This window comes from Notolepis coatsorum (assembly GCF_963971535.1).
Source record: "Notolepis coatsorum genome assembly, chromosome: 18".
Taxonomy (NCBI): domain Eukaryota; kingdom Metazoa; phylum Chordata; class Actinopteri; order Aulopiformes; family Paralepididae; genus Notolepis; species Notolepis coatsorum.
This window is the reverse complement of record NC_140182.1, coordinates 48,211,233-48,235,968: the sequence shown is the minus strand read 5'-3', so window position 1 is coordinate 48,235,968 and position 24,736 is coordinate 48,211,233. Positions and strand designations below refer to the sequence as shown.

Sequence of the window (24,736 nt, the reverse complement as noted above, 5' to 3'; positions counted from 1 at the left end):
AAATCGAGCCACCGGTGGACATTCCCAAAACATGTGCATATAAGTTCCGGGGGCCCCCAGAGTGCACAGGGTGCACCGGGAGTCAGCCACCAAACCCATCATACACAGTTTCCTAGGGGTGAGATATGTTCTATGAATATAATTAAAGTGTATTTGTTGGTGATTGGGGTTACGGGAGGCCAGTGTAATATTAGTCCAGACATCATCCCAATCAAACTCAGGGTCCAGTTCTGGAATGTTCTCCCGCCAAATAAAATCTAATGGGAGGTTCCTGTATACCTGGACCTGAGCAAGAGTGTATAGAAATCTGAAACAAAGCCTCTTGAGTTTGTTCTGTCTCCGATGAGTCTAAAAAAAGGGTGTGGATGTAGTGGCTGAGCCCACAGAACCCCATGCGCCCTGATCACCACCCTTAGCTGTAAATAAAAGAAAAAGGATGCGCCGGGAAGGTCCTTTCCCACTGAGTGTTGTTAATGGGTTTATGCCCAACAAGTAATTGTTGGTTATGAAATATTGGAGAGTCGAGGTGCCATGGGCACTTGATAGTACAAGACCTTTGTGCGTTATACCATGTCTGAATCACATGGGAAATGACCAAACCGTAATTAACATTATCTAATCGAGGTGAATATTATTATCTTGTCTTATCTTATCTTGTAATCTTTGTGGATAGACTGTTGCCTCCTCCAAGGTGCGCCACGACACAGCAATCGCGGGGTCAAACCAGTTAACCAAGCTCATTTAACCTAAACCTATATTCATCATGAAGATCTGTCTACGACCATAATCGATGAGTCTGATTCCACCACAAGTATCTAATGTGTATTAAAGGGGAACTATCTTATAAATGGCCTTTTCCAGTGGTTTGCATTGTTTTCTAGCAATGTGGGGTTGTACCAACACTGACTAGATGTGAAATTCTCATTCAGTCCCATTCCTCCAGTTCAGCTGAGACAAGATCCTCCCCCACTAAACCAAGCCATTCTGAATTAACGCGGATCTGTGACATGTAAGAATTCTGATCTGCCACCGCCCGCCCACAATCAACTGTTATACGTTTATATGAGCAGCGAGTGGAAATAATGCGGAAGCGGTTTCGACAGCAGAGACCTTCAGCTGTTCACACACAGTGAATCACACAGAGAACTAGATCAAACGGATGGGAAGGAATGGGACTGGGGGGGTGCTCTCTCTCTCTCTCTCTCTCTCTCTCTCTCTCTCTCTCTCGTATCAGCACTCGCTGTATCTTTGTCAACTTGTTGCAAAATATCATAGCGCACGCTCCCACGCTCGCACCCGTATTCCGATCCATGCAATAATTTTCACGGGGTATATATTGTCATTTGAAACAAGTTACCAATGCATTGTCCCGTGGGATTATGCTGCCCCGCGGCGAGATTAATTAGTCCCACAGAACCATGCGTCAGCACACACACAGACAGACACACATGAAAACACAGAGACACGCACACACAAATTGCCGCCTCGCGTATATGCAGTGGCGGCTGGTACTATGTTCCATTGGTGGGTCGCAACTGACGTTAGGTCGAGTTGAAAATGTAACGTAACGTTAATAAATGCTCTGGAGCAATCTCTCTCTGTCTCTCGGATCAATCCAATAAATAATTAACACATGTATATGTTGTCATTTTAAACAACTCACCATTCATTCATTCATACATTATGCATCAGCAGCAGCTAAATTAATGTTATATAGTTCACAACACAGCAACGCGTTTTGAAGTGCTATTATCATCTCAGCATTTCATAGCCGCATTTCTCTGAGACACAGGATTGTGAGAGAGAGAGAGAGAGCGAGAGAGAGAGAGAGAGGGAGAGAGAGAGAGAGCGAGAGAGAGAGAGCGAGAGAGAGAGAGAGAGAGAGGGAGAGAGAGGGAGAGAGAGAGAGAGAGAGAGAGAGAGCGAGAGAGGGAGAGAGAGAGAGAGAGAGGGAGAGAGAGCGAGAGAGAGAGAGAGAGCGAGCGAGAGAGAGAGAGAGAGCGAGCGAGCGATATCGCAAATCTACCTTGTTGTTGTTAAGTTGACAGCAGAGCAGGCAGAAGGGCTTGATAAAGTATATCCACTCCATTGTCCATTGTGCATGTCCCTCCACACTGCATCCATATATAGCTTATAGCCAACAAGTACTGTGTGAGCTAACAACAAATAGCTGCATCACAACACAACAGCATAAACTCACTTTGTTTAATTGAAACGTGGTGGGCTTGATAAAGTGTATAATCCGCTGTTGATGATGTATATCCAGACCACTGTCCACTGTCCAGACTGCATCCGCCATATAGCTTGTTAGCTGTTAGCACCACACAACAAGACAGTACTTGATTTCTTTGTCCATTTCCGCGTCGAATTGACTGCAAACTACCTGGCGTTCTATCGCCATGCTCTAAGACAAACTCTAACCGTAACCAACTTTGAAAGAGTGCCTAAACTTAACCGTCGAAAGAACTTGCAGTCACGCTCTAAGACAAATAGCTGCATCTCACAACAACACAACTATCTCTACCACCAACCTAGAATAAGCTAGAATTGGAACATAGAAAGTGGATTCGGCCAATCAGAGAGCGTCTCCGCGAAATGCTGCTACGGAAAAAAAATCTGGCGTCGGCCAATCAGAGAGCGTCTCCGCGAAATGCGGCTACGGAAATTCTTGACGCTGCTAGGCTAGACCGCTTCAAATCGCACCCGGCTTCCATCATAAACATCATATTTCAACGCACAACGCGTTACGCACTGATTGGCTGCGACGGATACAGCGATGAAACAGTGACGCGCACTCAGAGCGCTATTGCGTCTAGCCCGAGAGAAATACGGCAGGAGAAATGCGGCTAAGGTAATGGAACGTTCTTTATCAGACAGAATCGTCACTTCCTGTTCAGGAAAACGATTATTAATATTTTATATTTTAACGTTATATTGTGCATTGGAAACACAAACATACTTAAAATGAGTAAATATTATTCATTTTAAACATGTTTATTTAATTTTTAGGGGTCTAAAATAAAAATAAAAATAAAACATTTTCTTCTTCTCCTGCTCTCTTTACCAGGGGGGGCGGCGCCCTAGCGCCCCCCAGTGGCGGCCGCCACTGCGTATATGAGAGCCTCTTCTCTCTCCCTCTCTATCTGTCTCTCTCCCTCTCTCTCTCTATCTCTCTCTCCCTCTCTATCTGTCTCTCCATCTCTCTCTCTCTCTCTCTCTCTCTCTCTCTCTCTCTCTCTCTCTCTCTCTCTCTCTCTCTCTCTCTCTCTCTCTCTCTCTCTCTCTCTCTCTCTCTCCTCTCTATCTCTCTCTCTCTCCCCCAAAGGTATCTGCCGGTGCAGGTGGGTGACTGTCACTCAAAGCGCATTGCGAGTATGGGCGGAGCCCATCCAAAAACAGCTTGGACTTTGCAAGAGCAGAAAGTGGTGCACAAGTACTTGATTAAAAATACATAACAATGAATTTTATTGAAAAAAAAACTTACAGATGTGTTCCATAGACTCACATAAATTGTGTAGAATTGCCCAAATAGTGAAAAAAAATGCAAAATATTAGCCCTTTAAATTGGGGGTCCTTTACATGAAAAAGTTTGAGAACCTCTGCTTTTAGCATTTATATATGGTAGAAAAAGGTGTCTTTCCGTTTACCTCTGCTGCAAACTGCTTGCTGTTGATGGTGTGCTCAGAGCCGATGGGCCGGTGAAGGGAGCCCCAGTGGAAATGGAGCTGAGCGGCAGTATAGCGATGAGGCAGGCCTGACATATACATCCTGGAGGGCAGGGAGAGCTGCACTGTAGACAGAGAGGCACAACACATGCAGTGGAGCATCAGTAGGCTACTTCAGTTAATAACTTATTTTCTATATTATTTCTTTATCGGTAGGGGAGAATGGGGGACGTTGTCGGGTAGGTTGTCACATTCATTATATTTCACCACCAGAGGATCCTGTCTCCCATACTTTGGTATTTAAATGTTCAGAATTGGGGTCAGAGTTCACCTACATTGTCATATTTTGAGTGAAACAGATGAATTTGAGGTGAGAGGACTTTTTGTGTTTTTCATGTCCATTTTTATTTTTATTAATTTTTTTGATCTTTTTCCCCCTCCTTTTTCCTCCGATTTTCTCCCATCCCAATGTTAGTCGTTATGCCAATTCCCAATCCCCTTCGCTGCGCACTTACCCCCCACAGTCGGTCTGGGAGAGTGGAGGCTATCACGTGCTTCCTCCGACACACGTCTAGCCAATCAACCGCTTCTTTTCAACTGGCAGCGCGGACTCTCACTGAGAGGGTGTAACGTGTGGAAGGATCACACTAACCCCCTTAGATCCTATCCGCGCTGAGCAGGCGCCCCGACCAAACTGTAGGAGTCACTGTTTACAACGACCCGGACCCACCCCTCCAGCTTTCCCACCCTCTAATACAGCCAATTGTATTAGTGTGAACAGCCAGCCAAGCTGGTGACAACGCCGGAGCTGTGAGCTGGATTCGAACAGGCGAATCCAGCGTCTCCGGCGTTTGGTGACAAACGCAATCTCTGCTACGCCACCTGACCGCCCTTTTCATGTCCATTTGTAAATATTCCGCTCCTCAGTATTTTTCTTCTAGGCTTTTACACAATTGGTTTATAATGAAACCATTATTACCCTTAAAAAGTGTGAAGGGATAGCTATTAGCCTTGATGCTATCAAGACATTCCAGTTGGGGTTGGTCTTCACATTTTATTTGGGGTTGGTTGTCACATGTTACAACTATGAATTGAAAATGGGGGACCCTGATGTAAACAAGACAAACGTCTTTCTCTGGTCTTCATCCCCTTAACAATTGTGTGTATTGAGCCGTACTGTATTGTACCCATTCTGCAATCTGTTAAATAAAGTTTTCATTCATTCATTCATTCATGTTGTGTAGGCTATTATTGTTAGGCCGATTTATTGTGTTCTTATTTTGTTATATAGGATGGCCTAAAGATGTGTTTCCTGTTTATGTTCATGTTAAGATGCATTAAGTTATGTATTTGTCAACTTGTCAATGCAATTAAAATTTTAAATTTAGTTCTGCCTTCTTGTCTTCTTTTTAAGATTTTCCCACATTAGATCCACAAAGAATGGATTGCACGGAGCAAGTTGCACCCTTACTTAAAATTCATTATGAATTGAAAATGGGGGACCCTGATATAAACAAGACGAAAGTCTTTCTCTGGTCTGCATCCCCTTAACAATTGTGTGTATTGAGCCGTACCTTATTGTACCCATTCTGCAATCTGTTAATAAAACTTTCATTCAATCAATCAATCTGCATGGTGATTGATTGAATGCAAATTTTATTAACAGATTGCAGAATGGGTACAATACAGTACGGCTCAATACACACAACATCAGGATCCCCCATTTTCAATTCATAATGAATTTTAAGTAAGGGTGCAACTTGCTCCGTGCAATCCATTCTTAGTGTGTGACAACCATTCCCATGATGGGGTTGGTTGTCACAATGTGTCAGAGTGTCTTTGATAGGTGATTAACTCTTTGTTACAATACGTTGGAAAATGAGAGGGATACACATTTCAAGCCAACATCTTAAGCTTCAATTTAATGTGGGGCGGCTAAGTGGCGCAGTGGGCAAGGCGCTCGCCACTAATGCAGGAGACGCTGGGTTCGAGCCCAGCTCTCGGCATTGCTACCAGCTTGGCTGGTCGTTCATACTAACACAATTGGCAGTGTTAGGGGTGGGAAGCTGGTGGGTGGGGATCGGACGTTGTGGACAGCGACTCCTACAGGTCGGTTGGTGCATCAGGAAGCAACGGGGGCGGCGTGACCCTCCCACGCAGACCCTCGCCGCTGAGAGATCGCGCTGTGCAGGTGAAAAGATGCGACGGCTGCCTCCTCGTGTACCGGAGGGGACACGTGATGCAAGGCTTCGTCCACATTGCAGCCGGCTTGTGGGAGGCATGGCCTAACAACGTTCGAGACAGGGGAGGGTAGAATTGGACAATACAAAATTGGGGATGGGAGAAAAACTGAAAATGGGGAGAAAAAGTAGATAAAAAAAAATAATAATAAAAAATGTATGTAGGAATGACTATTGAAAGATGTTTTGATTATGAGCAATTCACACTAGAGTAAAAAGTGTGACAACGTCCCCCGTTCTCCCCTAACACTTGCCTGCTTATGTAGAAGTGTCCTTGAGCAAGACACTGAACCCTGTCTGCTGTTGAAGTGTCCTTGAGCAAGACACTGGACCCTACAAGTGCCTGCTGTTGAAGTGTCCTTGAGTAAGACACTGGACCCTACAAGTGCCTGCTGTTGAAGTGTCCTTGAGCAAGACACTGGACCCTACAAGTGCCTGCTGTTGAAGTGTCCTTGAGCAAGACACTGGACCCTACAAGTGCCTGCTGTTGAAGTGTCCTTGAGTAAGACACTGGACCCTACAAGTGCCTGCTGTTGAAGTGTCCTTGAGTAAGACACTGGACCCTGCCTGCTGTTGAAGTGTCCTTGAGTAAGACACTGGACCCTGGCTGCTGTAGAAGTGTCCTTAAGTAAGACACTGGACCCACCTGCGCAGCACATTAGCCCTCGTCTGTCGGTGTCACGCAGTGTTATTGTCTATCACGGTTGAAAGCTAAAATAGCCACTGTTTGATTGACTTGGCCTATTACGTGCTTCCAATTTTGGGTTATAAGACCAAAAACAAAAATTATACAATGTCATGCAAATATCTTGATTCTGATTGGCTGAAACAGTCAAGTTAGCCGTTGTTATTTTGTATAACACATTCCACGTGACCCCAGATCCCTCCCACAACCGAATTACTTTTTCTGAATGAGTCCGCCATAGATAGACAAATGGAAGTATGAATAGCCTTTGAACAAATCCTCCAAAAAAGATAGTCAACTGGAATATGTTAGTTCGTTACACATATGTTGGATTATGTAATTGGTTTGTCATGACGCATTGTGAAACAAAATTAAAAAAATTATATACTGTAACATATATATAATATATATAAGTTATAAGTTTATCCTGCTCAAAGCACTTGACTTCACCATTACACTGACACACTTGTAAATACGTTAATTCTTGTTAGACTGTATTATTTTCCTCGCTGTGTGAAAAACTACAGAACTTTGCATCTGAGGGGAGTGGCCAGACAACATGAGAGAGGAGAGATGAGACGCACCTAAATCGATTGCGGGTGAAAATTTGCCGCAAAACATTCATATCTTTGGAACCGTGTGTGTTAAATTGTATCTGAATCGGGAGATGATCTTCCCTCGTCGAATTGAAATTGTATTTCTCCGTCGCGCAAAAGCTGGCTGGCAGTCTCATTGAATAATATACACGCTCCGAAAGTCTGTAAACTTGTGCATATATGAAGTTTGTTGTTAGATGGCATGCTTTGTAGCCTCCCTCTGCACCTGCCTCTGCTTCAAAAGGACACTGTCACACGAAGCGATTTCACTGGATGTCCCGGACACAATGGAAGTATGGATATATTCGTAACGAATAATAAAAAAAAAAATACAGTCAACTGGAATATGTTAGTTGTGTACACATTATGTTGGATTATGTAATTGGTTTGTCATGACCCATTGTCAAAACAATAATAAATCGCGGGATTTATATGAAGTTTGTTGTTAGATGGCATGCTTTGTAGCCCCCGTCTGCTTCTAGACACGGAGGCATTTTTTTTTTTACCACCTTTTTCTGTGGATGGTTTTGTGAATAAATCTCCATTATGCTTCAATTACTGTGTGTTTATTGTATAGCAATAAGGTTGGGTGAATTCGGTCATTGTATAAACGCATTACATCACTTGAAGTCGTGTGTTATATACGAATTAGATCACGCCTAGGGGGGTCTAACGACCGTCGGCTGCGCCTCGGGCCTAACAACCACCCCTAGGCGTGATCTAATTTGTATAACACACTCCATCGCATGATGTAATGCTTAAGTAACCACCTCCGGTTTTGCCTCCCAGTGACCGGACCAATCACCTCTGACGGTGAAAATGATTGACTGTTTTTGTAGCCAATGAAATTCTGGAAATGACGATATCTTACATGAGGGATATTTCCAAGGATATATATGTTTTTTTCTCTGGCGAAAGAAGAAGACTCGCTCGACATCTCCAGCGTTGTGCCAATGCATTGCTGCCAATGGCCATTTTGGATACATACATGTACATACCTATACATACTATTAGAAAAACATGTGTAAAACACTTCTGTGGTATTGTTATCGACTTTGGACCTGTAGATAAGACTTCAGGCCCATTGTGTTACATCTCAGCTGGAACTCTTTTGCAGGCATCTGTTTGCAAAAGAATTCAGACGTAAGTAAAGATTACTTTTATTTCAGTGTGTTCAAACCTCTGTAACTCTATTACAGTAGCACTCAGAGTGATCCTTCCTGTTGTGGAAGACAATTCTGAATTTTTCCTTTCAAAAGAGGCCAGACTCATGCATGTGCTAAAAATGGTTCAAGAATAGCTTTCAAATTACTTTGTGTATGCAATCGACAGGCGTTTTATGCAAATTTTGCAGGGCTGTTAAGAGGCTAAATCCACAAATTGTTCCTCACTGTCTTGTTTTCTTCTACTGTACCTACATTTAAGTACCAGTAGGAGCCAGTAAATATTTAATATGTATGGATTCATATGAAGTTACACCATAAGTTCAGTGTGATTACACTGTAGGTTCCGGATAATTACACTGTACAACACAGGCTGTATTATAAAGTGTTACCCAAAAATCATTGTTGTAATGATTCAATTGCAAACTTAATATTTGTTTTTGTATAAGTAGCGGCTACAACTTAGCCTGTATAGTATCCCACAGGTAAATTGCTCAAACAGCTATCAGGAATCAGGTATGATGGAACATACTAATATAATTTACTGAGCACTTCTCATCCAAAAACCACACATGCTAAACAATCTAAGCTCTGCTCTGTGCAGATCCTGCCTTTCAATACCTCTACAGCTTTGTGCCACAGTGGAAAGACACTTTGTTAAACCACTGGGGGAAGAAATTATGTGTGCATGTGTGAAAAATCAGCGTTGGCATACGTCAAGCATGCAGGTAACGCTGAGTCACACAAGTCACCACTCAGCCAGTGGCATTGTGGGCCATTAGGCCGCGCACCCGTAAGCATCTGTCTGGTCTGCGGCACGCCGTCGGTTGATAGCAGGTGGTGAAAACAGTAGCCTCTGGGTACCAATTTATCCGCACTGACGTAAGAGCCATTGTAACGTCGTGGCCAACACAGAGCAGACATTACAGACATAATAGACTGCATATACAGTCATTTAAAATGCTACAAAAAGGTGGCATTTGAATGCATCATGTCTCGACTTGCCTGGGGAAACAGCTAGGAATCTAACTAGCGTTGTGCAGCACAGTTCTGTGCCACAGTTCACTCCCACTGTGGCTGTACTGTGTATAGCTCCTTTTCAAACCAAGCAGAATAGACCAACGCAAATCAGAGTTATTTGAAGAAGAAAAACGCCCCAAAAGTAATCAAAATAATGTGTGCTCCTGTGGTGGACAGTATTGTTTATTTTCTGCTCAGCTAAACTGAGATATAGCAATTACATTTAAGATTGTGTTACAAAAGATATCAAACATAATATTTGATTTCTGAGAAAGTACACTATCATCTAACATAATAACATAATAGATATGCTAAGAAATTAATTATATACGTTTAAAAAGTGTTATGCTGAGAATATAGTTGCTAGCACTATTTAATTGCTCGTTTGAACTCATGGTGCATTTGCCTAACAAGACAGCATTGGTTATTGTATTCAGCTTGTTGATACATTGCATATAGAGCATCTTCCCCTGGTCGTGTTGCATCTTCTCCAGGTAGTGGGGGAAGATGCCCCCTTTACAACATTTGAGATTTCGTTTTATAATAACAAAGTAGTAGTCTGTTGTGATTGAATTACCCTCTAAACATGTTTACTTAAGTATACTTCTTGTGTACATATTATATAAATATAAAAATCATATGTATTTCAGTAGATAATAGACATTGGGCCTCATTCATGAAGCAATATAAGAAAAGATTTCGTTCTTAACTAGCATTTCCTCTTATTTTGTTCTTACCTGGGATTCAGCAATGTTTTCTTATTGTTGCTTTTCTCTCAGGCAAGACCAAATTCTAAGAGTGGTCGAGAGCAAGATAAGAAACTCTTACCCAGATGAGAAACATTTAAAAAAAAAAAGCCTACCATTCCTAATAATAATAATACATCAGATTTATATAGCGCTTTTCCTAATGCTCAAAGTCACTTTACAAAACAAACAATACAATACAATACAATACAGTTTTAGTAGATACAATAAAAAAATATATATAAAAAGGTGAGAGAGGAAGGAGTTCATGGGTTGAAAGCAAACCATTGGTCAATTGCCCCCAAATACCCCCAAATATGACTTTATAAACCCAGAACTTTTCAATAATAACAATAATTATTATTATAACTTATTGCGTGCAGTCTTCTTCTGAAATGGATTATATATTGCTGTTAGAACAGTTAGATGCTGGCTTCCCAGGCGTACGCATAGAACGCATATTTACAACATCTCCTCTCCTCTCTTCTCTTCTCTTCTCTTCTCTTCTCTTCTCTTCTCTTCTCTTCTCTTCTCTTCTCTGCTCTGCTCCTACAAGTTCTGAGCGAATTCTGGGTTTTAGCCACAGGGACCTTTCAGAGAGAGATGACAGGTGACAGATCCAGTATTTCCTAACCTACTGCGCGATTGGTTCTTGACAAGTGCGCAGTCGTTCCGTATTGACAAAGCCTACTTTGCTGGAATGATTTATTTCACACTATACAGTATGCGGTATATAAGTACAACTATAAGTCTTTATTTGTCATCAGATTAACACACACACACATGCGATAAGCGACCCACAGGAACACACACACGTGTGTGTTTGTGTGTGTGTCATTTTGAGATCAGTCGCAAATCGCTTCCTGTTGAATGGATCAGACAGCGATCAGATGCCGAAACTCGGCTGTTTTACACATGCCTCATTCGCCATTCGCCTTATAAGGAGATGGCGGGCATGTCTGTATGCAAATGACTTGCGCAAGAACGCGCATTTGAATTTAAGAATGAGTGGGATTCATCATTCAACAAACCTGGGTAAGAACAGATTTGGACGTTAAGAATGGCTTGATGAATGTGGCAGTGGCTTTTCTTATTGTTCTCTTAACAGACAGGTAAGCAAGAATATAAGAAAAATAATAAGAGAGTATTGTTGAATGAGGCCCATTGTGCTTAACACTTTGTATGCCACTCACGGCTTTTCTCGGGTTTACGCCCCGACCGTTGAATGCCACGTCACAAGTATTCTCTGTTTGTTTTTTTTTCTTTTTTTTTAACGATCTGAAATCATATTGCATCACGCGAGCCTACCGTTGGAGATCCAGGGACCGGCGGCGCTCAGATGTGAAAAAAGCCTTTTGGAATGGACTCAATGAAAGTGAATGGGAGAACAGATTTCTGACTCCACATTTTACTTCTCACTGATGCAGCCGGGGTCTACCAGAGTTCATTCTGGAGCCTCTGAGCCACGGCGAATATGGGTTATACTGTACACACGATGGATCAATACAATTATCGATTTTTTCGAATGGCGATCGGAAATTGGAATAAACCATTTGGATACCATCTGACCTCAGGTAAGGAATCTATGTTATCAGTGTTAGGATAATCAGACTCGTTTTCACGGATATATAAGCGTTTATGTGATATGTGATATGGCTGTTTTGACTGTAAAAGCCATGAGGAAATAAGAGCAGCGAGTATCAGTGCACGGCACGAGCGTGCGTGCGCACACATATACTATCGATCATCTAGCGTTTATTTGAAAACGATTCATAAATAGGCCGACAAATGACAACGTTCTGGAATATTCCAGTAAAAGGCGATTATCATAGGCATGGGTTGTTTTTTCCCCGAAAACGGGTGATTTTCAAAATGCTATCAAACGGAAATGAAGCGATAAAAATACAATCTGCCTTGACAATGTTGACTGGAAAATGAGTCTTTGATAAGCGACGGGCAGATTAGACACATAGCCATAATTTAAAACATAGATTAGGCGATATTAACGTTAACATTGGCCGTGGATGGTGGCATTCAAGGGGGTAAAAAGGAAAACACGGCTGGCGCTCAAAATGTTAAAGGGGTACTTTGCTGATTTATTTTGCACATAATCTCATACACATCCAATAAACAGTTCATATTAATTTAGTTTGACATTAATTGGGAGTAAATGAGTTTGAATATGGCCACCAGTCACCGGGGACAGTGAATCATTGTGTTGTGTTAATTACAGCTTCATGATATGATGTACAGTAGATGAAAATAGCAATACCTTGTCTTATAGGGACTGATACCTTATAATTTCATTGAGCTGTAATTAACACAAGCCAAGGATCACTGGTGGTCATACTCAAACTTTTTTTTAATTTATTTTAATTTTTATAAATAAACAACTTTAATTTAAATAACTGTCAAACTAAATGAATAAGTGCAAAACTGTAGACACAGTGTTTGTATGTGAGTGAGATTATGTGCAAAATAAATCAGCATTGTTTTTCAGTCCCTTTAACTCTTTCACGGCCATACCCGAGTATAGTCGGGTTATCTCACCAAAGGTGGAGCACCAGAAACCCGAGTATACTCGGTTTTGATCCTTTGATATTTTCCTTTGATCCCCGTTCTATGCGGTCAGCCGGAGCCATCTAGATGTCTATGATTCATCTACCTACGGTGGAATTGCAATGACGATCGAATATCACCAGGTGACAGTATATCGCCTACCTTTGAACTGGAATGGCTTGGTGTGGATACACGTTTTCCTTTTCTTTTTCTTTTTTGGTAAGGGCTCCTCCTCCTGCTTGAACAGAGATTCACAGCGATCGCCTCGAAATTCCGTTGCCGAAGCGCTTTTCCCATCGAAACGTGTATAGACATATACACTGGTAATCGCGATGGCGATGCGATCACTTGGAATTATTCTTTTTGGAATACCTTCTGGCTAAGGTAAGGTATATTCTATGTCTATTTTACCGAACCTGAAACATGTTTTTCTAACGATCACAGTTTTGTGTTTTACCGGACGTAAAACATGCTCGACAAACACGATCACAGTTTTGAGTTAAAACTACCCCCCCTTGATGATTTTGTGAAGGTACATATGTACATGTTATATACCTTTGATTTGGGAGTATTTGGGGTTTCAGGGAATCAATCAGAACGATTTGGGCTTATTGCATATAATGCGTCCTATCTCGCAATTTATGGAAAAAGACTGGATTATTCCGGAAATGGGACGCTGTTTAGCGTGTAGCGTGTAACAAACTACAGTGTGTAGAAATGAGCTGATTAGTCAGTAATGGACAACAATGCCTATTGTCTCCATAGCTATAATACAGAACACACGATGGGTCTGAAATTTCATCAACGACAAAACTGAGGAAAACAAAAACAAACCCCGCGAACTTTGGAAATTACTCAATAATCAACTAGGCTGCAGTAAAAAACTTAAAACCAGATTCTCAAACATAAACATAAAGACGGACAACACGCTCATCACAGACAAGCTGGATATAGCCAATTACTTAAACATCTTCTTCACAAACATAGCCACAACACTGGTAAACAAACTACCCTCCCACTCAGGGCATTATGGGGTAGAACACATAGTAGAATACTACAAAAACCTAGGGGTCCACAAAGATGACTTCAAACTTGAAATGGTAACAACTGATGAGGTACTCAAAAAATTGAGCGCCCTCCAACCTAACAAGGCCACTGGCCATGACAACATCCACTCCAAATTCCTCAGAGACGCAGCAGCCGCCATCACCCCAGTCATCACACACATAATAAACCTCTCTATAAAACAGGGACACGTCCCCAAGGACTTCAAAATTGCGAGAGTGACCCCTCTGCACAAAAAGGGCAGCAAATTAGACCCAGGCAACTACCGCCCTGTTTCTATTCTTACCTCCATCTCGAAAGTCATGGAGAAAATAGTCTACGAACAGGTCGAAAAGTACCTGGCGGAAAAAAATCGAATCTACGAATTCCAATCTGGCTTCAGAACGTCCCACTCCACTGACACATGCCTCCTCTATTTGAACGACCACATCAAACAAGAGGTGGACGCGGGCAAATACTGCAGCATGGTCATGCTGGACCTACAAAAGGCCTTCGACACTGTCAATCACTCCATTCTGATGGACAAGCTAAAAGCAATTGGTTTTGATAGCTTATCAGTGAGCTGGATGCAATCCTACCTGGAGGGGAGAGAACAGATGGTAGAGGTAAACGGTACTCTATCCCCCCCCCCTCACAGTGAGCTGTGGTGTTCCACAAGGAAGCATACTAGGACCGCTACTCTTCCTAATTTATGCAAATGACATGTCGTCAGCCTGTGACTGCAACCTGTTCCTGTTTGCGGACGACTCAGCCCTGCTGGTCTCTGACAAGAACAAGTTGCAGGTTGAAAAAACCCTCAGCACAGAACTAGGCAAAATCTGCATATGGCTCGCTGATAACAAACTATCATTACACATGGGCAAAACAGAGTCCATTCTCTTCGGTTCAAATAACAAACTCAGCAAGACCGACGGCTTCTCAGTTACAGTGGGTGACAATATTGTCACAAGGAAAGACGAAATTACCTACCTGGGTTCCATCCTAGAGGCAAATCTTTCCTGTGACAAAATGGCATCCAATGTAATAAAAAAAGTCAACCAACGAACTAGATTCTTGTACCGGATCTCCTCTCTGGTAAACAAGAATACCCTGAAGACTCTGGCAGGAGCACTCATTCAAGGGTACTACGACTATGCGTGCACCTCATGGTACCAAAGCACCTCAAAGGCGCTTAAAACAAAATTACAAACATCACAAAACAAACTGGTCAGACTACTACTTGACCTGAACCCCAGAACCCACCTCACCCCTGCCCACTTTGACAACCTAGGATGGCTTAGAGTAGACGACAGAGTACAGCAACTTGCAATGGGCCTGGTCTACAAGATACACTATACGACCGGGGTACCCATGTACATGTCAAAATACTTCCCAAAGGTCAGTGAATACCACAACCACTACACCAGAGGAAGCTCAACAAATCATGTAAAACCCAGATTCGGCTCAAACAAGGGACTAAACACGTTTCGCAATTATGCCACAACAATGTGGAACGCCCTACCCAAAGCTGTAAAGGAATGTGAATCACTACCCACATTCAAAACCGCTCTTAAAGAGCACCTACGGGAGGCTGCAATTCGAAACTGGCCACCGTAAATGCCCAAAACCCCCACCACCTCCTAATAGACAGTCTCCTCCCCACCGCATGTATATATTCCCTCCCCGCCGTATGTATATTTCTCTCCCACCCACCCACCCCCTCCTAATGTACAGTCCCCTCCCCATCATATGTATATACTCTGTCAGGATCTAGGGGTAACAGTACTGTATATTTGAATACCGTTTATGTCACAAATGTATCAGTACTAAATACCTATATGTCCCTATGCCATAAATGTCATGTATGTTGTGTATGTCATAAATGTCTATATGAATTGAAAATGGGGGACCTGATGGAAACAAGACAAACGTCTTTCTCAGGTCTGCATCCCCTTAACAATTGTATGTATTGAGCCGTACTGTATTGTACCCATTCTGCAATCTGTTAAATAAAGTTTTCATTTATTCATTCTGCAAACATAGCTAAAATGGTCATTAACGCTGGCGCCAAACAGTGCAGATGGCGAAAGCTGCTGGCCGTGAATGAGTTAAGGGGGAGTCTTACCCCTGTTTACCCTACTAGCTCCTTTGATTCTGGTGTTATGGTGTTATGACACACTGGACCACTAGGGGATATGATGACTAATCTTTGAGCATACTTTCCCAGACTAAACATGGAACACTTACTTTGAGTGAAAGAATAGCTAGGAGATAATAAGAGAGTGATTATGTTAAATTGCTGTGGCTGATGCAGACAGCAGTGCCTCCTATCATTTTCTTTAAGTTGACCCAGAAATCTGGTCACCGAGAAAATATGTATCCTCATCAGATGTTATAAAAGGGTTATGTCGGCAACAAGAGGATTGCCTGCACTGGGACATCAGGTCTGAGACTTCAGTAATGATGCTTAATCCATGGTTTGTTAAAATGTAGTTCCTCATTCGTCCTTGATTATTACCCATCCCCCCGAAAATGACGTGTAATGTCTATGTTATGTCTAACCTCATATGCTTATATTCAGAGTATATTGTTTACACTGCCTATTTTTACTTTTCAACTGCTATAATTGTGTGCCTGTATTTATGTCTTTCTACTATTTCCATGCCCATACCTGTACCTTCCCCCCTCCCCCATGCTGCTATGATGCCTGGATTTCCCCAAGGGGATCAATAAAGGAATATCTTATCTTATCTTGTCTTATTGTCTATTGTGATGAGTTCACTGTGATGAGTACAGCGAAGGAAGATGCTTCATATACAGTACAGCACTTGACGAACACCTTGGAGGATTTACAGTGTACTCACCAGAGTGTCCATTGTTCCCGAGAGTGAGCTGTTCATGGGCTGACAGGTTGTAATTCTGAACCTCAATTGGCCTCAAACTGGGGTCGAACCTCAGCAGGTCGGTGTTGATGTCGATTGGAGACTGGAAGGCCCCGCCACAGAAAGGATAATGCTCCGACCAATGGTGCTGTCCATCTGTTCATGCAATAGTATCAAATAAAAAAAAAGTACAATATATAAGTATTATATATTAGACATATAGAAATAAATACATGTAAAACACCATTTAGACACTACTGTACTACTGCAGTCCAAAATTTATCATTTCTGTATCTCCAAGAAAGTAATTTGGACAGTATGCTCTATTTCATAGACTGTAAAGTAAGGCATCCAAAAGTAATAATAGGGTCATATCTAGCCTACGTAGAGCGTACGTTCCATGGATCTGACGTGTCCGGCTCGTACGTTCCATGGATCTGACGTGTCAGGCTAGGTCATGACAAAACCTGTGGTTTCGTTCTGTCACCGCAAACACCACACAGGTCACGATACGTTACATGGCCTCTGTTCCAACTTAAAGGAACATGCCAACATTATGGGAAATCCGGCTGCAAGCAAGCTTATAGCTTAGCACAAATGATGGAAAGCAGATATGGACCACTAGCCTAAACTCTGGGAGAGGTGTTTTTGGCTAACAGCTAGGCTAGCTGGTCCATATCCGCTTCCATTCATTTGTGCTAAACTATGCTGGCTTGCAGCCGGATAGCTTTCTACTGAACGCACAGAGAGGAAATTGGTATCCATTTTCTTGTCCGACTCTGGGGAAGACGACAAGCACATTTCCCGTAATGTTGGCATGTTCCTTTTAAAGGGCAAACTAAGAACAAAGCATGCCTCAATGTGAAGTGTGATGGGTGTGACGTAGAGTTGCCAGGGGTTTGTCATGGCCTACTGAGCATTTCTATCTGTAATCTAAATGAAAGTATTATTATCTATATGCAGGGCATGGAAGCAGGGGAGAGGCCTGTGGCTTGTGCCCCACATACTCTTGGTTTTATTATGAGTCCGAGAGAGTGAGAACCAGGCTTGCTGGTCGCTGGGACAAGCAGTGAGAATGATGTCTCTTTCCAAATGAGAGGTTACTTTAAAGCATATAGAACAAACATAAAAATGGCCACTCTTAGTAGATCAAGCCATGCAGTTTACTACGTGACTCTAAGCCAAAGCTGCCTCTCCCAAGTGTTTCTATAATGGAAGACTTGGCTCACGTTGATGTTGGAAATGCACATGGGAGAAGACATGCTCACAAACTTTTTTATTCAGCAAATTTACCAAAGATACTGTGTTTTCCAGCTACGATGTATCTCGGGGAAATTACATTTACAGTTTACTAAGGAAGTCCCTAAAAAACAGTGACAACATCCATTGGTAGCTAAATAGTCAACACAGTGAAAGGCGTAGAATGGAGCTGAGCTCACATTGCTGTTGCATTCTGACAACCAATTCATTAGCCATTCATAATTCATTTAAAGAATGCACCATTCAACATATGCCAGATGACTGTGATTAAATATGAATGATGCAAAGTGCAAAGCCTGACCCCCCATCATGCCTGTCACAGAGAAATCTGTCCACATGACATGCCAAAAGGAATCACTGAAAATCACTGTATAGAGGGAAAACTCCATGAAGCCTCAGTGAAGTTACCCCTATAATAAGAAACTCCGTTGGGGCTGTAATGACTCAGTGTCCAGTTCATTTGCTGTTTTAATTAGAGCCAGCTTGCCCTCTCATAATCACGTCAGTGGCCTGTGATAGCCCTTCAGTGTTCCTTGGCACAACTTGACCGAATTTTCAAGCCTTGACATTCAGTTATGTAAATGAAACTGGAATTCCTCTAGATTGCCATAGGGTCTGCTGTAAGAGTAAAGTCTATAATTGCATTACGTCACTGGACAGAATTAAAAACACAAACAAACAAACAAACAAAAAGAGAGAATTTGTTCCTAATTAATTTGAGGCCAGTACAAACCACAGTACTATTTTCAATATGTACATTTCACTTAATTAATAATCAATGAATAGCCAATCAGTCTTTCAATCAACACTGGTATAGATTAGTTGAGTGAGACACCTGAAACAGCACAGAAGTGTTGTCATCATTGTTTCTCTGTATCTGATGATGCCACTTAACAGATGGTTCAGAATCAATCTACAAGTCAGAACCCAATTGACCATATTGAAACAGCATGCCATTTTGCTTTTATGTCACACTCAGGAAAGGAATCCCATCCTGGGCATGACATAAGAGCAAAATGGCCACTGTGTGAATATGGTCAATACATCTCAGTTAATGCATAATTTAAACAATCTCTAAATATAACAAGGGGTATTCCACAGGGTCCAATTTTGGGTCCACTTCTCTTTACTATTTTTTATCAACAATATTGGCTTACATATCAAAGATTTTAAATACCATCTTTATGCCGATGATATGATAATCTATTCCTATCACAATAAAGCAGGCCTTAGATAATTTACAAATGGGTTTTTGACACTATGGAAAAATCACTCATCAAAATTTATTTGTGCTTTTTTCTAGAGCACTTAACACTGACACAGTCAATAAGCACATCTTCACCCTGAATGGAGCCAGAATTGAGAGGGTTCAACATTATAAATGCTTTTTTGTTATAAATAGAAATTGAAAACTACACTACAGGAATAATGGATGTTTTACAACTGAGGTCAGGAAACAACTACTGTATAACCTACGTTTATGTCTCCCAGACAGAGATGTAATTTGCATGCATGCTGCCCACACAACACCAAAAACCACACATGCTCATCTCTGTCGTAACGCCACTCGTTCCATGCTGCCCACACAACACCAAAAACCTTAAACACTCTCTATCATCGTGACACTCCTTTCATTAGTGGTGGTGATGACAACTCTCTTTCTCATCATTGTTCTCTTACTCAGAAGCTAAATCGGCCTCATCTCCCTGCCAGACGTGAGCAACACTGCCGATTTTTTGTTTCTACTATCATATCTGAGGTCAAATTTACGACCAACGGGCTATCAAACTCCATGCCGAGATTTCCTTACACGTTTGGAAGCGCAACACATATGGAATATGATGCCAAACTTATTTTTGTTGTACTGTACTTGTATATTGTCCTGTATAATGACAATACATTTGAATCTAATAAACTAAATCTCTCAAATATAATTATTTCATTCCAGTCACTCCATTTATATCAGTGATCAAAGCACTTCTGCTGGATGCATGTCCTTGTCTTGTTTCGTTGACGTTATTATGCACTACTACACAGTCTTGTAATGTATTGTCTTGTATTGTATTGTACAATTTCTGACATTTCTGTCTTATTTTACTTTTCATCATTTGAAAAAAAATTTACCACACGTTTTTTTTTCTATCTTGAATGGCAGGAGGGTGGGGGATAAATAACATTGTACATAGAGTTGTTTTAAAGGTGCTATATATAACATTCAGCCACTAGATGTCACACTAGAGACTAGCATGCCATTTATCCAATAAAGTGCATTCCATGTGGGGAAATGGAAAGTAGGGAGGGGATGCATGCACGCAACATGTAAACAACAACATTAATTTTGGACCTGCCAACATTATTTTAATTATAAATTCATTAAGCAATAATTGTATTCCTCACTTTTCTAAAAGCTCTGTGTGTATTATTTACTCTTCAAATATAGCAAGTATCATTTTCTTCCATTGTAATTATTTGACTGCAAATTACTGTGCATAAAAACGAGATAATTCTCCTCACACAGCAAAGGTTTATTGTACCTCAATGTGCTCTATGGACTCTTCGTGTCAGGATTTGTCTCGCATTGCCAGACCTTCCCCACCCTGCGATTGAGCACTATGCCAGCGAGCGCAGGAGAAATGTCTGCCAGAACCCATTACCATTGCATTGAAAGAAATGCTCTGGGTTGTTTGTATTTCTCAAACCAATCACAATCACATAGGGAGGTAAGCCAAAGCACACCTTGCAAAATAGCGTCTGGGGTTTAATGTTTCTTCGTCAAAGTGTTCCACTATGAGAGTGTAGCCTGAAGCTAGCTCAAAGAATGTTGTTGTTATTGTTGTTGTGATCCCATGGACACATCATTTGAAAATAAATAAATAAATAAAAAGGAGAGAAAGGGGAAGAGAATTCTGACTGAAATAGACATGTCAACGCTCCACGCTCCAAGTTTTTACAAGCCCTGAAATAAATGCTAAAAGCTACTTTGGACACAGTGCGGAGTACGTTTCAGTGTGTATTTGTAGCTGACTAGCCAGAGCTGTGGCAGTGAGGTATGAAGGACAGCATGGACTGAGAAAGGACTGATCCACAACCTCCCTGGTAAGTAGGTATGAGGGCTTGGGGTCCAGAGTTCAGAACCCTTTCATTTTAATATTCAGTCTCTAAATGTAACAGACTTCTAAGAGGCATGCAGTGACACACTGACATGGAGGTCACTCTGCAAGCTCAGTCCGTGTGCGTGATGGTGATGGCTCCAGTGCTGTAGCCTCTTCTCAGACCTTAGGCATAAGCCAAGCTCTTGAAATGTAATTGCAGAGCTCCTTGCAGCGCTGTGTTAAAACGAGGTGACGGAGGGGTTGGTGATCGCTTTCAGTCCTGTCATGCTTTAAGGGTCGAAGACAGTTCAAAATGCGCTTTCTCTTTCAATCCAAGAACAGTTTATATTTGACGGTGTTATGGTATGGTATGTTATGGTATTTGCCAGGCTGTATGGTGATCTGTTCTAACAGGAAGCGTTGGTGATTAAAACGTTTCAGTAGTGCATCTGAGAATACAGCAGGCATGCCTCGGTTGTGCTATCAGAGGAGCAGGACAATGATCAAAGAGGACTCAATGCTCTACTTGTTACAGTTGATTTTGGGAGTACAATACTATTTAGATTTACCATCCACAAGACATCCCAAGCAAACAGGGGGGGGGGGGGGGAGTAGATGTCCAAATAATAATAATAATGCATAATATCAAATGATGAGGCAAAGAATAATCTTACTTACCATTGTATGTCCATTTGGCAGCTGAAACAAACAGAGAAAAATCTATTGTTTGTTTGTGCAAAAAGATTTAATTTGAATTTGATATCAAACTTGAGCTTATGTCTCAACAAATGGGCTGAGTTGAGAGAGCGATAGCTTTGTTTATCTTTCAAAACAGCTTTTAGCATGCTGTGCAAGATAAACAGACTCTGAGTTACAACTAACCATCATCAACATCCTCATCATAGCATCATCATTTAGATTCAGGATAATGACTTATAACAGCAAAGCAACTCTGGCTATTTCTTAAAAGAAATGTACTTCAGTTAATTATTCATATATCAAATCACCCACTCTTTCATTCATCTCAATGCAACAGCTATATGAATGAATGAGTCTGATGAGACACCTGCCACAGAGCATCTCATCTCTGTAGAACTGTGACTGATAATGTGAATGTGTAATAATCAGGCTATGTCAATTCAAGTATATGAATCGTATTGTTTTTCATTTCAGGTATTAAGCCTATGCATTTTGGGTAACATCATACAGCAGCCTATAGTTTTTCCTGTGAGCTTTAATTAATAAGTAGGCAATAAGTCCAACCTGATTCATATTTTACAAAGAGCTCTACTTAGTACTTACCATACAAGACTGCAAAGAAAGTCAATTGGAGGATGAGAATCGGCATGAGGTTCTGGATCTGCATCTTTAGACCTCTTCAGACCTCTATGAATCCTACACACACTACTAGAGCAGAACTTGAAGCCGCGCACCAGTGTTCAAACCCGGCTTTTATAGTCAACGACCGTGCCACCTTCATTGTAGCTCGCACGCTGACGTCATAGCCATAACAAATCAGCCTCCTGGCCGAAAAGTGACAGTTAACAAAGCGCGACCTCATCCCTTGCGAAGCGACTGAAAGTTAAGTGAAAACTCATTAGAGACTCAACCTCAACACCTACGTAACTAGTACGTATGTCACCTGCCGCTGCAGGGCGCGGGAAATCTTGAGCGCCGCGCGAGTCTACACGTGCAGGCAGGTGGAGAGACCGCAGGCTGTGACAACGCGTGAGTGACACGCGTCCCTTCCCTTTTATCATCTCCAGAACAATTAAGCCTCCAAAGAAATGCATGGCAAAGAGTTTGTATAACATGTAGTAGAATTGTCTCAGTTTTTTCTCCTGCTATTCCTTTTTTACACTTCTTTATTAAGGTATTTTTACACACTGGACAAGTAGACTATTGATGATGATTATGATAATTGGTAGCCCCGCCTCTTTCCTAAAACAAGTGATTTACCAATACACAAAAATATCACTTTATTATTATTTTTTCATTATGTTGTTATTGTCATCATCATCCTCACCACCACCACCACCATAATAATAATAATAATAATAATAATAATAATAATAATAATAATAATAATAATAATAATAATAATAATAATAATAATAATAATAATAATAATAATAATAATAATAATAATAATAATAGTAATAGTAGTAGTATAATGGTAGTAGTGGAAGTAGTAATAGCAAGTAGTTGGTTAGTATAGTAGACTAATTGTAATAGTTATTGTTTATTCATCCAACAGATCTTGGGTGTGAACGTGATCTCCAATCGTTTTTATTCAAATCTTTTCAAATCTGCTGTGCACATTCATGATTCCCAGAGCAATATCCATCACTTTTGGTGACCTAATGAAAAAATATATATAGGCCTATATATTTTTAAACAAGTGTATTTCATGATCCGTCATACAGTCAGGCATTTAGAGACCAAAGTCTTTAAATGGGTTTTTAAGCCAAACTATAATATATTATGTCCCCAGATGAATTTGAATTCGAATTTTAAGGTAAACAGGAAGCGACGTGAATGCATTGTATGATTTACATCAAACTTAACCTCGTTCCCAGTTTTATCTCCTCCGTGAGATAAAGCCTGGTAAAGAACTACGGCTGAAAGTGTGTATGGGGTAGAATTTCCGGTGTATGTACTTCCCCTGGAAGCTGCCTCCGAACGGACCAAACTTTTCCCGAATCCTGTCGGCAAACAAGCTAGAACGTCCCGGTCATGTAGTAAATTCTTCAGGCAAAGCCGTTGCAGTGGCTTAAATGAGGAAATATTGTGCACTTCAGACGTTTCTATAATTTTTTTGTCGAAACCGGAAAGCCTGTAGCCTCCTGTACTTCCTGTACTTCCGTTTAGTTTCAAGTTTCAAGTTTCTTTAATAGTTGTCATACAGAAGTACAGAATACTTTTGTACAAAATGCTTCTTACTGTTGCGCTCCAGAGACTGTGCATGACAAGATAAGTATGAAATAAAAACATAGTAAAAATTAGAAGAAAAAAAAGAGGTCACAGTGTTCAGTTTAGACATATGTACAATGTTCGTAGACGTAGTTACCATACAATATACAATACTGTGCAGTGTACTAATATACAATACTATATAGTGCAAGGCATAAATGGACAAGGTGCAGTTTAGGTACAATTCACAGTAGGTGTACGAGTTGTAGTGCAAATCCTTTATCAATAAATATAAAGTGTAAGTGTGTTTGTGTGATCTAAAGTGTGGAGAGTGGGTGCTGCAGTGTGTTGTTTGTTTGAGTGAGTGTGTGTGTGCGTGTGGGTGTGTGTGCTGTGTGCATTTGATGGTTGTTGCATAGTGATTATTGTTCGTTTAGCGATTATTGTTCGTTTAGCAGCCTGATGGCCTGGGGATAGAAGCTCCTTCTGAGTCTTTCTGTGCTCGCCATAAGACTCCGGTATCGCTTGCCTGACGGCAGCAGTTCAAAGAGGCAGTTGTTCGGGTGGCTCGAGTCCTTAATAATTCTCTTAGCCTTCCCCTTGCACCGCTTGTTGTAAATGTTCTGGAGGGTGGGAAGCCCCCCTCTAATTGTGCGTTCGGCTGAACGTGTCACTCTTTGTAGTCTGCTACGGTCTTGTGCAGTGCTATTCCCAAACCAGGAGGTGATGTTGCCGGTCAGGATGCTCTCTATTGTACATGAGTAGAAGTTCCTAAGGATCTTCTGACTGACTTGGAACTTCCTTAGGCGCCTGAGGAAGTAGAGGCGTTGTCGTGCCTTCTTCACAACACTGTCAATGTGTGTGGTCCATG

The 24,736-nt window shown here is 41.4% G+C and overlaps 1 protein-coding gene across 1 annotated transcript in view; it reads right to left on the bottom strand.

The window, feature by feature from the left end:
* Positions 1-22,371, bottom strand: part of ca12 (carbonic anhydrase XII) — a 35,753-nt gene extending 13,382 nt beyond the window's left edge. The window contains exons 1-4 of the mRNA XM_084334383.1: positions 22,255-22,371; positions 21,631-21,651; positions 16,583-16,756; positions 3,648-3,790 (exon numbers count right to left, since the gene is read on the bottom strand). Of these exons, the coding sequence (XP_084190509.1) occupies positions 3,648-3,790; positions 16,583-16,756; positions 21,631-21,651; positions 22,255-22,318 (402 nt within the window). The 5' untranslated portion in view covers positions 22,319-22,371. The remainder of the gene's footprint in view (positions 1-3,647; positions 3,791-16,582; positions 16,757-21,630; positions 21,652-22,254) is intronic.
* Positions 22,372-24,736: the final 2,365 nt, after the last annotated feature.